The sequence below is a fragment of the Sus scrofa genome, chromosome 9, assembly GCF_054392235.1.
Source record: "Sus scrofa isolate SSC_HxYL_T2T_F1_AM1 chromosome 9, Sscrofa_HxYL_maternal_Yorkshire_Landrace_v2.0, whole genome shotgun sequence".
NCBI lineage: Eukaryota > Metazoa > Chordata > Mammalia > Artiodactyla > Suidae > Sus > Sus scrofa.
The window spans coordinates 72,057,855-72,073,446 of record NC_139391.1 but is presented as its reverse complement, the minus strand read 5'-3'; the positions used below and the strand labels follow the sequence as shown (position 1 = coordinate 72,073,446).

Here is a 15,592-nt window from a genome sequence, read left to right as displayed (position 1 = left end):
TCCAGCAAGGAGAACCCTTGAGTACTCAACCCAGGTTGGGGAGGGGACCCAGCTATTTCTCAATCCCAGTGTATTCTGGAATGGCCAATTTGTCCACGTCATTGTGACCTAGGAACACGTGAATGGAACCCACAACTGTGGGGCTCTGCGCACAGAACAGCTGTTCACCCCAGGAAATCAACTTTTTTTTTTATTAAGAGAAGCTGAAAATTTATTTTTAAGGGGAGAGAGGTAGCCTCTCCTAAAAATAACCATATGCAGAACTTCATTTTTCAACCATCTCTTTTGCTTACGATGCAAAAATTAAACTTTGAGTAAGAGGTTCAACAAATGCAAAGTTGGAGAGGTCTAGGGAAGGGAGGAGTTTAATCAGAAGAAACCTTGCCAGGAAATCTGTGACCTGTGGCTTTTTATGAATGGGGAGGCCTCACTGAACCCACAATATAAAAGGGGGACAACAGTAGGTGAAGGTCTATACAACAGGGGCTTGCTCTTGCAAAACCAAACCACAAGTCCGACTCAACGAAGAAGGCACAGCTCTACCATGCCCAGCTCAGCACTGCTCTATTGCCTGATCTTCCTGGCAGGGGTGGCAGCCAGCATTAAGTCTGAGAACAGCTGCATCCACTTCCCAACCAGCCTGCCCCACATGCTCCGGGAACTCCGAGCTGCCTTCGGCCCAGTGAAGAGTTTCTTTGTAAGTATGATGCCCCCCGTCCTTCCTTCCTCCCTAGGAGCTCCTGAGCCAGGCATGCTGCGTGTGCTCTGAGAACCTCCAACTCCAGCACCCGTTTTCCCCCCCAAACTTAAATTCTTTTTTTTTTTAATCTTTTTTTTTTTCTCCTCACCTAATTTTATTTTCACATGATCTTCCCCTTGCAAACTTAAATTCTTAAGAGAGTCCATGGTCCAGCCCGTGGGTTCTGTGAGGTAATCTAATTCTAAGTCTTGGTGATGCAGCAAATGGTGCAGGAAAAAGCTGCTTTTTTAAAAAAAAGGTATATGCCCTCTCCTGTGCTCAGAAACTTTGATAAGATTTGGCTGGAGCATGATGCATCTTTGGCAGGGAGAGCACACCAAGAGTTGGACGTGGTTGGAACTAAAGATGTTCCCTCGCCATGCCCTGTGGCAGGGAAACAAAAGTTGCCTCGGCTTAGAGGATTTTCAGAACCTGAGAGACTGGTTTGGGGAAGCATCACCCAGGAAAGAAACCTGCATTCGATGCTTCCCACTCCCAGAGACCTTGCAGCAAACACTTCAATCAGTTGTCCCGACAGGCTGCCGGGAGAAAGAAAGAAAAGAAGGAGCACCGAGGGGTTAGCCTGGGGGCCCCTTGGCACCTGACACGGCTTTGCAGAAGGAATACCAGGACTCAGGCAGGACCTCAAAATCAGAGTTTTGTTTGTTTGTTTGTTTTTGTTTTTTAATGACTGGATCCTTCAAGGAAGGACCTGCCTGAAATAAGAGCTCCCAGCAGGGCTGCACGTCCTGTTTTGAAAGCTCGCCTGTCCATTTGGGGGGGACGGGGGCAGAACATAAAAGGGCATCAGAAAGACAGTCATTATCAGTATTTCCCCAAACCTCGGGTTCACTCTCCTTGTGTTCTTCTTGCAGCAAACGAAGGACCAGATGGGCGACTTGTTGCTGACCGGGTCTCTGCTGGAGGACTTTAAGGTGAGGGCTGCAGTGGGTGTTGGGAGGGAGTGTGCGGCGTGACTAAGGGAGGCTCTGCTTCTCGCCCGCAAGGAGCTGGGCCCCGCTTCCTTTGCTTCAGAAAAGGAGAAGTGGGAAGATCTTAACTCAGCACAGAGCCAGCTGCTGGAGGGTGCAGGGTGGGAATGGGGGGTAACAAAGACCTCAGTCCCGGGGTGGGGGGTGGGGTGGCCACATAAGAAGGTCCTCAGGGACAATGCTGTCCTCTAAAGCTTCCTCCCCATCACCAACCACCCGTGCTTCTGCCCTCAGGGTTACCTGGGTTGCCAAGCCTTGTCAGAGATGATCCAGTTTTACCTGGAAGACGTAATGCCGAAGGCAGAGAGTGATGGGGAGGATATCAAGGAGCACGTGAACTCCCTGGGGGAGAAGCTGAAGACCCTCAGGCTGAGGCTGCGGCGCTGTGTGAGTAGCAGACCAGCTCCTTCCTTCGCCTCTCGGCGCTTCCCGAAACATCTCCTGACCCGGCTAGCTCACACCCAGACACACAAAGACGGGCGGGCGGGCTGGCTCTCACTCTGGGCAGGCGTTGGAGTCCTGTCTCTTGCTCATTTCTCTCTGAGCAGGGGGTGGGGGTGGCTGCTAGGCATTTACATGTGAACATTTGCAACAGCTTTCCTGTTATTTGTGAGTCATTTGTGGGTTATTAGCTATTCCCCTCTGTCTTCATGAAAGGGGCCCCGAGCTTCAGACAGGGCTCCCTGGTCCCTTGGGACCTGGGACCTGGGCCCCGCAGGAGAGGCCAGAGGGGAGGATCCCAGAGAGGAAATATCACTCTCCTCTTCTTCTTAACCTTTGGGAAGCAGAGCTTCAAGGGGAGCCCAGCTGATGGACAGGATTTTTCTTGGTATTTTTGAGGGGCGGTGCGGTGGCGGTGGCGGGGGGCAGTTTCCTGCAACCCTAGGCTAGTATCTGTGAATAACTCCCCAGGATGATTTCTTTCTCCAACGGACACGACACTGTCACTGCTGGTTTCCTTTGCTCCCTCGGTGACACGGAGAAATCAGTTGGTCTCTATTTGTAGGACAGGACAGTGCAAAGGGCTTGACGGGCAGAGCTGAGACTGTGTCTCGATCCCTCGGAGACTTAGAAATGGTCCTTGTGGCTGGGACCGAAGGAGAAGGACAGGACAGAGAAGCAGGAAAGGACAGAAGGGCTGGCTCAGCACTCGGGTCAGCGCTGGCACAGGCGCGGGAGGAAGCGCCAAGACCCGGGTTTGGCTGCAGCCTTGTAAACCTCAGGGGGAACGGCAGTTCATCTCCCTGGGCTAGGTGTCTTCTCTCCGGTGGGGAAGGAAGCGGGATGCTCAGTCCTCCGCAGGAGTTCTGCGGGGTATAGACCTTCAGGATGAGTCTGGCCTCCTCCTGCAACCAGCTTCTCCCCAAGCTCTCCGGACCCGGGAGCTGGGCGCCAGTGTCGTTCACACTTTCTCTTTCCTTCCCCAGCATCAATTTCTGCCCTGTGAAAACAAGAGCAAGGCCGTGGAGGAGGTGAAGAGTGCCTTTAGCAAGGTGAGCTGGAGATGCGGGTGGGGAGGTTTCGGGGGGCCATGACCTCTGCCCCTTGGGGAGCGGGTGCTCGGCGGGCCCTGTCCTTAGCTCGGAGGGAGTGTGGGAACCCGAGAAATGGTGTGACCTCCTCAGCCAGTGAGGAGCTGCCGCCTCAGTTATATTTGTTTTCTGTGAAGTGTTCTTTGGGGGTTTCTAAATGACTGCACCCCGCCTTTGCAGGCCTGTGGGTTGGGCCGGCCAGCCAGCTGTGAACACAGTGAGCTGGGTGCTGGGGAGAGTGACAAAGGAAACAGAAAGTAGCTTGTTGGGAATCTAGGCTGAAGCCACACGTGCAGGAAGCTGACGCGTGTACGTGCTCTTACCAACACACCCCAGGCTCTGGCCCGAACGCCCCAAAAGTCAGAGCAGGGAGCCAAGTTTGCCCTTATCTGGAACTGGTCCCCTCTTTCCATCTGCCCCTTGGACCGCTCAAGGCGCCTGAGGCTGGCAGCCCTCAAACCAAGTGGGGGTTCTCGCTTCCAACCGTCCGTGAACCCTTCTACCCTACTTCCCAGAAGCCCTGGGGGCCTCGTCCTCTGCGTGGGCTGGGGACAGACTCTGGGCAGGGTTCCAACATCAGGGGCCATGAATCTGCAACAGCAGGCCAGGGCAACCGGGCAGGACCTGCTGGACCCAAGGGTAGGGGAGCATAAACATAAAAATGCTTCCTTCTCGCCTCCTCTCGTTGTCCTGCTTGCAAAGGGGTTCCTCTAATGTCTTTTCATCCTATTTTGAATAAGCATCACGTGAGCACATGACCTTTCAAACTGTTGTTGCACAGGCACCACTTGGAAGACTGCGCTCTGCGCAGGGGCTGTTCCTCTTGCTGCTCACTGGCCACTGTGCCACGTTTTCTCCAGACAGTCAGGCGTATCCTCGGGTCCCCAGGGTTTTTCCTTCACCTCCTAATACAAGGGAGCAAGGCGGCTTCTGAGCCCCGAGGTCATGCCCCAAGCATGACACCAAGCAAGGGACCCCCCCCCCTCCTTGCTCAGATGGGGTTTCCACTAAGTATTTCTTATCTCCCCACACAGCTCCAAGAGAGGGGTGTCTACAAAGCCATGGGTGAGTTTGACATCTTCATCAACTACATAGAAGCCTACATGACGATGAAGATGAGGAAGAACTGAAGCATTCTAGGGAAACCAAAGAAAAACCTTCCAGGATGACGACTCTACTAAACTCTAGGATATAAATTGGAGACTTTCAAAATCTGCTCCAAGGTTCCCGGGGAGCAGAACCAGCACCCTGGGAAACCCTGCTGTACCTCTCCCCTGAGATATTTATTACCTCTGATACCTCAGCTCCCATTTCTATTTATTTACCGAGCCTCTCTGTGAACTATTTAGAAGAAGAACAGTATTATACTTTTTTCAGTATTTATTATTTTCACCTGTGTTTAAGCTTTCCATAGGGTGTGCCCTATGGTGTTCAACAGTTTTAAGAGAAATTGTAAGTTATATAAGGGGGGAAAAAATGTTCCTTCAGGAGCCAACTGCAGCTTCCATTCCAAGCCTAACCACCCGGGAAAGCTAGTGGGCTATTTGTCCTGACTGCCTCCCACTTTCTCTTGTCCCTGGGCTGGGGCTTCCGGAGTGTGACAAAGTCGCTTACACTCATAGGAAGAGAAACTAGGGAGCCCCTTTGACAGCTAATATTCCGGTGGCCCTGAGGGATTCCCCTGACCTCATTCCCCAAACACTTCATTCTTGAAAGCTGTGGCCAGCTTGTTATTTAAAACAACCTAAAATTGGTTCTAATAGAACTCGGTTTTAACTAGAAGCAATTCAATTCCTCTGGGAATGTTACATTGTTTGTCTGTCTTCATAGCAGATTTTAATTTTGAATAAATAAATGGTCTTATTCAAATGTTTTGGTGTCCATTGACTTCTGTCTGACTAAAATTGTTCCCTCAAAGTGTCTAAGATAGAAGAAAGTGGATGAATAAACTCCACATTCCAGAAAGAAAACCAGCACCCCTCTTCCGGAGAGAGGGGAGCCTCCTAATCTGATCAGTGAAAAGCTATTCTCCCTTCAAAAGCCGTCTTCCATAAACCCAATCCTTTAAAGAATTGATCCTTCGTGGGAGTTCCCTTCGTGGCTCAGCAGCTAGCAAACGCAACTAGGATCCATGAGGATGCAGGTTCGATCCCTGGCCTCCCTTAGTGGGTTAAGGATCCAGCATTGCCATGAACTGTGGTGTAGGTCACAGACGAGGCTCAGATCCTGTATTGCTGTGGTTGTGGTGTAGGCTGGCAGCTATAGCTCCGATTCGACCCCTAGCCTGGGAACCTTTGCATGGCCATAAAATAGCAAAAAAAAAAAAAAAAAAAAAAAAAGAATTATCCTTCATGATCATGCTGATTTTCAAGGCTAAGGATGAGATTCTGTATGTACCAAAATTAAAAAGATAGAGGAAGTTTTTCAGAGTGTTTTGCTTGTGGGGTTTGGCGAGGTTTTATTTGTTTGTTTTGTTTTGTTTGTTGTTGCTTTTGTTTGCTTCTATAAGCTCCAAAGTTCCAGGGGCAAACTTGGCCTGAGTTATTGTGAGGATTAAGATAAAGTACTTATACTTCCATCCAGGCTGGAACCCAAGATGGCAGTGCTCTTGTTGAGACAAGTTGGCCATCATTGCCTCTGTGCCCACCTTAGTCCTCAGAAACACTGTATCAGAAATATATCACAAATGCTATTCCTGGAGTTCCCATCGTGGCACAGTGGAAACAAATCCAACTAGGAACCATGAGGTTGCAGGTTCGATCCCTGTCCTTGCTCAGTGGGTTAAGGATTCGGTGTTGCCATGAGCTGTGGTGTGGGTTGCATATTCGGCTAAGATCCTGCATTACTGTGGCTGTGGCATAGGCCGGCAGCTGTAGTTCCGAGTTGACCCCTAACCTGGGAACCTCCACATGCCTTTAAAAAAAAAAAAGAAAGAAAGAAATGCTATTTCTTTGGGAACCCCAGCCTAAGAAGAGAAGGTAGAGCTTCTGGAATAAGAACACCAGTTCAAACGATCCTTTGTCTCCCCATTTCACTATCTACAGCTGGTCTCTTCCCATGGCGATGTCCATTTGCCACCACGGCACTGGTATTTCCTTGAGTGCAGGGGTGTCTCTCTTTGGTTTGTCAGCCCTCTTGTTTCCTGGAAACTTTGGATCTCTTTTGAACTTGTGAGTCCCTGTGTTTGGGGCCAGCATTATTTCCACAGCCAAATTTGCACTTGTCTTCCCTTTCATGTATCACACCCAGGATGGGATCTGACACTTGATGTGGGACCTATGAAAAGGCCTGATGATTTCCCAGCTACCCCAGGCTGGAGTGGTTGCACTGGTTCTTACTGTGTTGTCCTCTGAGGAGTGGCAGCCATGTGAAGCGCTGAAGTTCCCAACAGCATCTTCCCACAAATTATTACATTGACCTGTCTTCCTGTTTGTCACTATTACCTTCTGCCAGGGCAAAGTTCTGATTTGTTTAGATTCTTTTGTGCTTGCAGTTTCCCTTAGAGCTCAGCAGTGGAGAACCCTGTAGAACCACAGCAATAGGAAAATCCAGTTTTCCCCTTATTTCTAAAGATGGAATGACTGCAAAAATTCTCTTTTCCCGCCCCCAACTTGCAACCTAGTCTAGGCCTGGGAGCCCTCATTCTCTCTCCACATTGGGCTTTTATTTGTGCTGAGGGTCAGCTTTTGGCTCCTTCTTTCTGAGACAGTGGAAACAATACCATCTCTGTGGCCCCTGCCATGGGGACTGGGAGTGGGGTTTTGGGTGCCACCACTGTGGGTTGCTGACTTCAAGGACAATTCTGTCCTTTGGTCAGAGCTCATGGTCTTTGGCATCCATACAGTGTGACTGAAAGGAGAGGGGTGTGGTGAAAGGGAATGAGATTGTATTGGCTAGAGCAAGATAAAGAGGGCAAGTAGCCTCTTGGAGCAGGTGCTTTGGGAGAAGATACATAGCTTTTTGATGCAAGAGGAAGATCCAGAAAATGATTGTTGAACCTATTAATGGTTATTTCTCGTCCTTGCACTTCCAGAAAAGCTAAGCCTCATTATATTTTCTTTCTTTTTTTTTTTTTTTTTTTTTTTTTTTTTGTCTTTTTGCCATTTCTTGGGCCGCTCCCGCGGCATATGGAGGTTCCCAGGCTAGGGGTCTAATCAAAGCTGTAGCTGCCGGCCTATGCCAGAGCCACAGCAACACGGGATCCGAGCCTCGTCTGCCACCTACACCCCAGCTCACGGCAATGCCGGACCGTTAACCCACTGAGCAAGGGCAGGGATCGAACCCGCAACCTCATGGTTCCTAGTCGGATTCATTAACCACTGCGCCACGACGGGAACTCCCATTATATTTTTTTTTTTCTAATCCAAATTCATGCGACAACTTTTTCTGAAGCTGAATTAAAATGTGCATTTTGGGAGTTCCCATCGTGGCACAGCGGTTAATGAATCCGACTACGAACCATGAGGTTGCGGGTTCGATCCCTGCCCTTGCTCAGTGGGCTAACCATCCGGCGTTGCCGTGAGCTGGGGTGTAGGTTGCAGATGCGGCTCGGATCCCGTGTTGCTGTGGCTCTGGCGTAGGCCAGCAGCTACAGCTTTGATTAGACCCCTAGCCTGGGAACCTCCATATGCCACGGGAGCGGCCCAAGAAATGGCAAAAAGACAAAAAAAACAAACAAACGAACAAAATGTGCATTTTGTCTTTGGGAAAAAAATAAAAGATAAAATACTGTGTGGCTCCAGACACCAAGAGGTGGTCCTAGTGCACACACTTGGCTGTCACCGGTATTCACACCTAAAACCTCCCACCAAATCCTCCTTGAGCTGAGATCAGAGGCAACAGGCTAGACCCAATGGAGTGGAATATAAGCAAATTAGCCCAGTGGATAGGCTACCCAAGGATTCAAGCTGCTGCACTTCTGTTCTCTCCTTGAGCCGCCAGACAAATGTGAGATTGACTTCTGACTGCGGTCTGTTGGGAGGGGCATGGTGGCTGGGGAAGCCCTATGCAAAGCCCCATGCCTTGAAGTAGAGAGGGGAAAGAATGGGCTGAGTAAACACTGATCCCCTCACGCTCTGCCCAGGCAACCCTGGTCTAGGGGAGGGTGGGAGCCCAGTGGCTGTGGTCAGTTTTTCAGTAAGACCTGACGCACTTCGGTTAAAGTAACCATAGGAAGGAAGTGGGAAGCATCAAAGCTGAAATTCTGAGATGAAATGTTATGGTTAATAATGGAGGCTAGCAGAAGACCATGAGAGAGGGAGGGAGGCTCTCTTTACTGAAATGGAGAAGAAGCCATGAGCCCCTCGGCCTGGAAGGTGTAGGCAATGCACACTAACTTCATTTTGAGGTTGGCACCTCGTGTGAGGGAAGTGGGCATCTGAAACTCACCTGGAGAAGCCACATAGCTGATAAGATGCTGACAACAACAACAATTTCTTGAGCCCTTCTTTTGAGTGAGTCAGTACCAGGCATTGTATATACCAATTATCAGTATCAGTTACACCATATAGTATTTTATTGCTATTTTCTATAAGAGGTGACTGATGCTCAGCAATGTTGACGTGGCTTGGCCACGTGGGTGATGTGGAAGATAGACGACAGAGAACAGCATAAAATACCTTTTCCTTTGTATCCATTATCTGCTGTTGCCCATCGCCAATTTGCCAACTTAAAACAACAAATATTTATCATCTCACAGTTTTTGTAGGTTGGGAATCTTGGAGCAAAATGGTCTCTGATGAATCTGTAGTCAAAATGACAGCCAAGGTGGCAATCACTTGAAGTCTTGACCAGGGCTGGACGATTTACATCCATGATGGCACCTACATAGGGCTGTTGGTGGGAGACATCAGTTCCTCACTGGCTGTTGGCAGGTGGCCTTGGCTCCTTGCCACATGAGCCTCTTCACATGGCCTCGAGGGTGTCTTTTTCAACGTGGCAGCTGTCTTCCCCTGAACCAGTGATCCACGAGAGAGCGCAAGGGGGACGTCATGGTGTCTTTTAGATCTAATCTTAGAAAACTTACATTCCATTTGTGAGAGGCCCGTTGGTAAGGAGAGCCCATATTTGGGGGAAGACAAATTTGATTCTACCTTTCGAAGGGAGATGTACCAAAAGAAGCATAGTCTTAAAACTACCACACCCTTCTAAGGATTTAGAAGAAATTGCTTTGAGCTGGATGGCACATCAGGCTCCTAGATGGGGAGGGGAAGGGGAAGATTTGGGTAAGCATCAGAGTGCATGGATGGTTCATCGTCACGGACATGGTCCTCCTTCAATCCTCTCTTATCAGCTCAGCCCAACATAGTTACCTCTCTGAGCCTCAGTGTCTCAGCTGAAAAAGCAGCAAAACTCCTTTCCCAGGTGTTATGGACTGAATGTGTCTCTTCAAAATTCACATGTTAAAGCCCTCATCCCCAGTGTGATGGTATTTGGAGACAGTTCCTTCCGAGGTAATTAGGATTAGATGAGGTCATAAGGGTGGGCCCCTCATGTTGGGATAAGTGCCCTTATAAGGAGAGATTATAGAGAGCTTACTCATGTGTGCTCTCTCTCCACTGCCACCCTCCACCCCGCCATCCTCTCCTAGCACCAAAAAAGGAGGTCGTGTGAGCTTACAGCAAGATGGCAGGGGCTACAAGCCAAGAGAAGAGGTTTCAGAATGAAACTTACCTCCCCAACACCTATTCCTGCACTTCCAGCCTCCAGAACTGAGAAAATGAATTTACCTTGTCAACCTGAGCTGACGAATACACCAGATGTGACTTAAGGGTCAAATGAGGAGTTCCCGGTGTGGCTCAGTGGTTAACGAATCCAACTAGGAACCATGAGGTTGCGGGTTCGATCCCTGGCCTCGCTCAGTGATCAGGGTTAAGGATCCGGCATTGCCGTGAGCTGTGGTGTAGGTGGCAGACGCGGCTCGGATCCCACGTTGCTGTGGCTCTGGCGTAGGCCAGTGGCTACAGCTCCGATTTGACCCCTAGCCTGGGAACCTCCATATGCTGCAGAAGTGGCCCTAGAAAAGGCAAAAAGACAAAATAAAAAAAAAGGGTCAAATGGAACATCAGGTATGAAGATCTACATGTGTTTTCCAAAAGAAAGTGTAGACATGAAGTTTGGATGGGGATTTTTTTTTTTTTCCAAATCTTTATTCTCTAAGAAGAGCAACCACCTCATCTCCACCCTTGCCAATCAGTTCCCCTCCCAGCAGAGTCTGGTTATCAGTGGAGAATGAGAATCTCTGTCTGTTTCCGGCTGCTGAGGTGAGCAGGACGGGGTCAGTGAGAAGCACTCCCAAAAATCTGTGATGACGGTATGGTTACCCTATCTGACAGAGATCAGACAGAGAAAGAGCAAACAGGTTCTCCCAGCCTAGGAATGAGGCACAGTCTGGAAGGAGGGGCATGAGATCAGAGACAAAGAGAAAGAGGAAAGAGGAAGACTGCCCAGATGGCAGAAACTGTTTGATGGAACATTCCGCCTCAAAATGCTTGTATATATGGATTGAATTGTGGAACATGGAGAACAGCTCTAGGCCTGGGGTGATTTTTGGAAAATCAGACATAACACTGCAAGGAAATAGGAGCTGGATCATAAGAACATACACCCAGAATCAAAAATGGCAGGAAGATCTCTGAACTTACATAAGCTTCAGAACTGGCTACAGAATGAACCGGTCACCTCTGTATCTCTGAGTGGCCGGTGGGTCCCAGGTGGTATATGTTCCATTATTCAATACTCTTTTTCAGCACTGACTCACATGATGACTTTGGAGATTTTACTTACCCTGTCTGGGCCTCAGGGTCCTCAATAATAAAATAAGGATGTGGGTCTGGATTGATGGCTTCCGACTGGGGCCATTACATTCAAGCAGCTTCTTTTTTTTTTTTTTTTTTTTTTTTTTTCCCTAAGAGCCACACCTGTGGGATACGGAGGTCAGGCTAGGGGTCCAATCAGAGCTGTAGCCACTGGCCTACACCACAGCCACAGGAACACTGGATCTGAGCAGTGTCTGCGACCTTCACCACAGCTCTCGGCATCACCAGATCCTTAACCCACTGAGCAAGGCCAAGGATCGAACCTGAGTCCTCATGGATGCTAGTCGGGTTCATTAACCACTGAGCCACGATGGGAACTCCCACTTACATGGCTTCTTGAAGGCACTCATGGTAAGGGAGAGGATCGTGTTTGAACAATTTTGAAAATTCGAAAAAGCCTCGTGGGAACTGTGCATTTGTCACCTCTACCTTCCATAAGTCTGTACAGGCTCAAAGCGCTGCTTCATGTTGGCTAGAATAATAGCCATGTTGTATATAAAAACAGGTTGCTTCTTACGGATTGCAAGCTCTGTTTGGTAGTTATGTTTCATATGCTTGATGAACCAAATCAGATAATGGAATTATCCCCTTAAAAAAATTCAACCAACCAAAACAGTTTAAAAGAGAGAGTCTCTAAGGAAAATTAATCTCGGTGGTCCTTTGTGGTCCAAAGGTTCAACATCACTAAGTCTCCTTCAAGCTCATAGTTGCGAATTCCAGCATCCTTCCATCTGCCAGCCCCATTCACATTTGTTCCTTCCTCCAGGACATATTCCTGTGTCTACAAGGTCTGCACCAGGAATTCTCTAAACAGTTTCCCAGTCATCTGTGTATCATCAGCAGCTCCCCTCTCCAAGCAGGGCTGAGCTTCCAGACTCTGGTTGGAGAGGAAGCAGGGGAGAGAAAAGACCTGAGGGAAAGTAACACAGATTACCTTGTACTCCGTGGCACAGCAAGGACGTGTACAGGCTCTGGAATCTGCCAAACCTTGCTCCAAGCTACACGACCTTGAGACATCACCTACCTCAGCATTCGCTGTAACAAGGAGAGAAAAAATCATTCCTTCAAAGTGTGGTTGTCATAAGAAATAAAGGCAGGCATACATGGAAAGCACAGAAGGAAAAAAAAAATTTTTTTGGCTGCTCCCACAGCATATGGAGTTCAGATCCAAGCCACAGTTGTGACCTGCTTTGCAAGGCCAGATCCTTTAACCCACCCGGCTGGCCGGGATTGAACCTGCATCCTGGCACTGCCGAGATGCCACCGATCCCATTGCACCAACAGCAGGAACTTCACAGAAGAAATATTTAATTAAAGTAGCTCTATTTCTTAGACATTTGGAAAAATATTCACATGCAACCAGATGGTAAGACTGGTGCCAACACCATGAAAAACAGCTGAACACAACTTGTGTGCCTATCACTAAACCCGAACCTTTCATTATAATGCTTTCTGTCTCCCTACCCACCATTTCTATGTGGAAAGCAAAAAAAAAAAAAAAAAAAAAAAAGGACAATCCCTTTACTTGAGAGGGAAAGAGGGAAATGATATTTTTTTGAAGTTGGTCTCAGAAATACCTGGCTTGATGAAGTTAAAAATATATACAAATGAATCACAACCATTTGAGTTGTATAAATCAAATGAATTGCTTAACCTAAATGCCTAATCCCATTCAAAGCAATAACAGTTACACATAATAATAAGTGTGGATTGGGTCGACTACAATTTTATTGGATTACAACACTGGGCTTTGTTCATATGTGCTCCTTTTCCATCATTGCTGCTTACCTGCTGACAACCTGAAAAAACAAGACCATCTACTACTCTGGTTTTTTCCTTACCATTATTCAAGAAAAACATATTTTTTTCCCAAGATCGAGAAGCCATTGCATAAGAGAGCCTACTTTAGTTTGTCCAATACACAAGCCAGAATCTCACATCTATTTGAAGATGTCTTCCTGAATTACGCAGAGGGGGACCTCATTTTCCCAACCAGATCCTATTAATCTCTTCACCAGGGTTGAATTAGTAATAGAGGTTAGTATGCAGCATAAATAACTAATCAAATCTCCTTACAGAATACTCTCTACATACACATATGACAAGGATGAGACTTAAAACAGAGGCAGACTGGGTTCTCCCTGGACTTTGCCCCCGATCAGCATTTGCATGAGATGTGCATTTATTTACTCAGAACCTATTATGCTCAGAGTCTCCTGGTGACCTAAGTGGTAAATGATCTGGCATTGTCACTTCTGTGGCTTAGGTCACTGCTGTGGTGAAGGTTCGATCCCTGGTTCAGGAGCTTCCATGGGCCATGGATGCAACCAACAAAAAAAATCTATTATGGTCTCAGTACTATGTTGGGTGCTGAAGAAAAGGCAGTAAATAAGACAAACATGGAATCTACCTTCATGGATTTCAGAGCTAGGGATGGAGACAGACCTTACAAAGTTAACTACACAATTTTATTATAATTGTGATATCTACGAAATGAGAAGTAGGAGCTTTTAACAGAGCAGTTAACCTAGAGTCAGGGTTAAGGGGAGGCATCCATGAGAAGGTGACTTTCACCTGAACAGGCAAGACGAGTGGGAGTTGACCAATGAAGAGGGAGGGGATGAGAACCTTAGCAGAGAGAGCCACATATTTAAACACCCCTTAGAACTGCAAAGACTAGGAGGAGAGGGTGCCTCTGAAGCAAGGGTAGATTCGTGCTGGCACTAACTGTACTGATAGCCCTCTCCTTGCCATCCCCTCTCATGTTCTGAGGCCTTGATATGGGACAGAATTTAAACTATTTAAGAAAATAGAATGTTGCGAGTTCCTGATGTGGCTCTTCGGTAACAAGCCTGAGTAGTATCCATGAGAACTCGGATTCGAGCCCTGGCCTCGCCCAGTGGGTTGAGGATCCAATGTTGCTGTGGCTGTGGTGCAGGCCGGCCGCTGTGGCTCCGATTCAACCCCTAGACTGGGAACCTCCGTATGCTGAGAGTGCAGCTTTAAGAAAGAAAGAAAGAAAATAAGTTCCCGTCGTGGCTCAGTGGTTAACGAATCCGACTAGGATCCATGAGGTTGTGGGTTCAATCCCTGACCTCGCTCAGTGGGTTAAGGATCCGCAATTGCCATGAGCTGTGGTGAAGATTGCTGACGCGGCTCGGATCCCGTGTTGCTGTAGCTGTGGTGTAGGCCGGTGGCTATAGCTCTGATTGGACCCCTAGCCTGGGAACCTCCATATGCTGTAGGTGCGGTCCTAGAAAAGACAAAAAAAATAAAAATTAAAAATTAAAAAAAAGGAAGGAAGAAAGGAAGAAAGAAAAGGTGAAACACAGCAAGTGGGGACATTACACATGAGGGAGATGAATGTGAAACAACAGGCAGGGGTAACATTTTGAGACTCTAACCTAACAGCAAAGGGAAGACTTTGAAAGCTACTAAGTAGAGGGGAAAAGATGGATCTTCTGAACAACACCTCTTAGGGACTATTTGCTAGCAGTTCAGTCGAGAGGAAACCATAGTCTGGATTGAGAGAAGTGCAAGTGGTCAGATATTCAGCAACTTCTTTTTTTGTCTTTTTTTTTTTTTTTTTTTTTTTTTTGCCTTTTCTAGGCCCTCTCCCATGGCATATGGAGGGTTCCCAGGCTAGGGGTCAAATCGGAGCCATAGCCGCCGGCCTACACCAGAGCCACAGCAACGCAGGGTCCGAGCCATGTCTGCAACCTACACCCCAGCTCATGGCAACACCGGATCCTTAACCTACTGAGCGAGACCAGGGGTCGAACCTGAAACCTCATGGATCCTAGTCGGATTCGTTAACCACTGAGCCACGACAGGAACTCTCAGCAGCTTCTTAAGTGAGTGTGGTGACGGCAGGTAATGACCAAGATGAACCTCAGATTTCTGATCTGAACAACTGGAGAGAGAAGAAGCAGGTTTGAAGAGGAAGCTGATACTCTCTATGCTGACCCAGTTGAGTTGGAGGTGCCTCTGAGTGAATATGTCCCAAGTGGCCAGCTGGACAGAGAGATGCATCCTCTCCGAGTGACTACATAAAGCACAGTAAGCCTGGTGTCCTGGCTGTAGCAATGGCAGCGAAAGCGTGAGACTTGAGAAAATTACCAAGAGAGCCCAGAACCAAGCCCGGGAGAACTCAGATATTTCTAATTCAGAGCAGGAGATGTTGACAAAGGAACTTGAAAGAGTAACCTAAGTGGTAAAAAGAAATCCCAGGAGAGAATGGCATCCCTGACAACAAGGGGAGAAACTATTTCAAGGATAAAGGAGAGGACAGCTGGGTGAAATGCTATTGGGAGGTCAAGTAGGATCAAAACAAAACTAGCAAATGGGGGCACTGGTGATTTTATCAAGAAGGGTGCAGAGGAGTGGCAGGAGATGGCAGATAGATGGGGTTGTACAAATGGGAGGTGGAGGAGTCGTGGCTCAGTGATTAACGAATCTGACTAGGAACCAGGAGCTTGCAGGTTCGATCCCTGGCCTTGCTCCATCAGAGCT

At 48.0% G+C, this 15,592-nt stretch overlaps 1 protein-coding gene, 1 long non-coding RNA gene and 1 pseudogene across 3 annotated transcripts; 2 read left to right on the top strand and 1 right to left on the bottom strand.

The window, feature by feature from the left end:
- The first annotated feature begins 282 nt into the window (after window positions 1-282).
- Window positions 283-5,132, top strand: IL10 (interleukin 10). Of its 2 annotated transcripts, none has more exons than XR_002346937.2 (5): window positions 283-697; window positions 1,615-1,674; window positions 1,966-2,340; window positions 3,159-3,224; window positions 4,298-5,132. XR_002346937.2 is itself a non-coding variant. In NM_214041.1 (5 exon segments), coding segments are annotated over 5 exon segments (528 nt in total). In that variant the 5' UTR covers window positions 481-544; the 3' UTR covers window positions 4,394-5,129.
- LOC146399975 (uncharacterized) lies at window positions 1,397-2,110 on the bottom strand. The gene is made up of 2 exons (XR_014815712.1): window positions 1,972-2,110; window positions 1,397-1,768 (listed from the first exon to the last, which is right to left on the bottom strand). It is a non-coding gene; the product is annotated as an uncharacterized LOC146399975 (long non-coding RNA).
- Window positions 5,133-5,859: 727 nt separating the features above from the next.
- The window catches only part of LOC100739172 (succinate dehydrogenase cytochrome b560 subunit, mitochondrial-like), a 34,216-nt pseudogene continuing 24,483 nt past the window's right edge, over window positions 5,860-15,592 (top strand).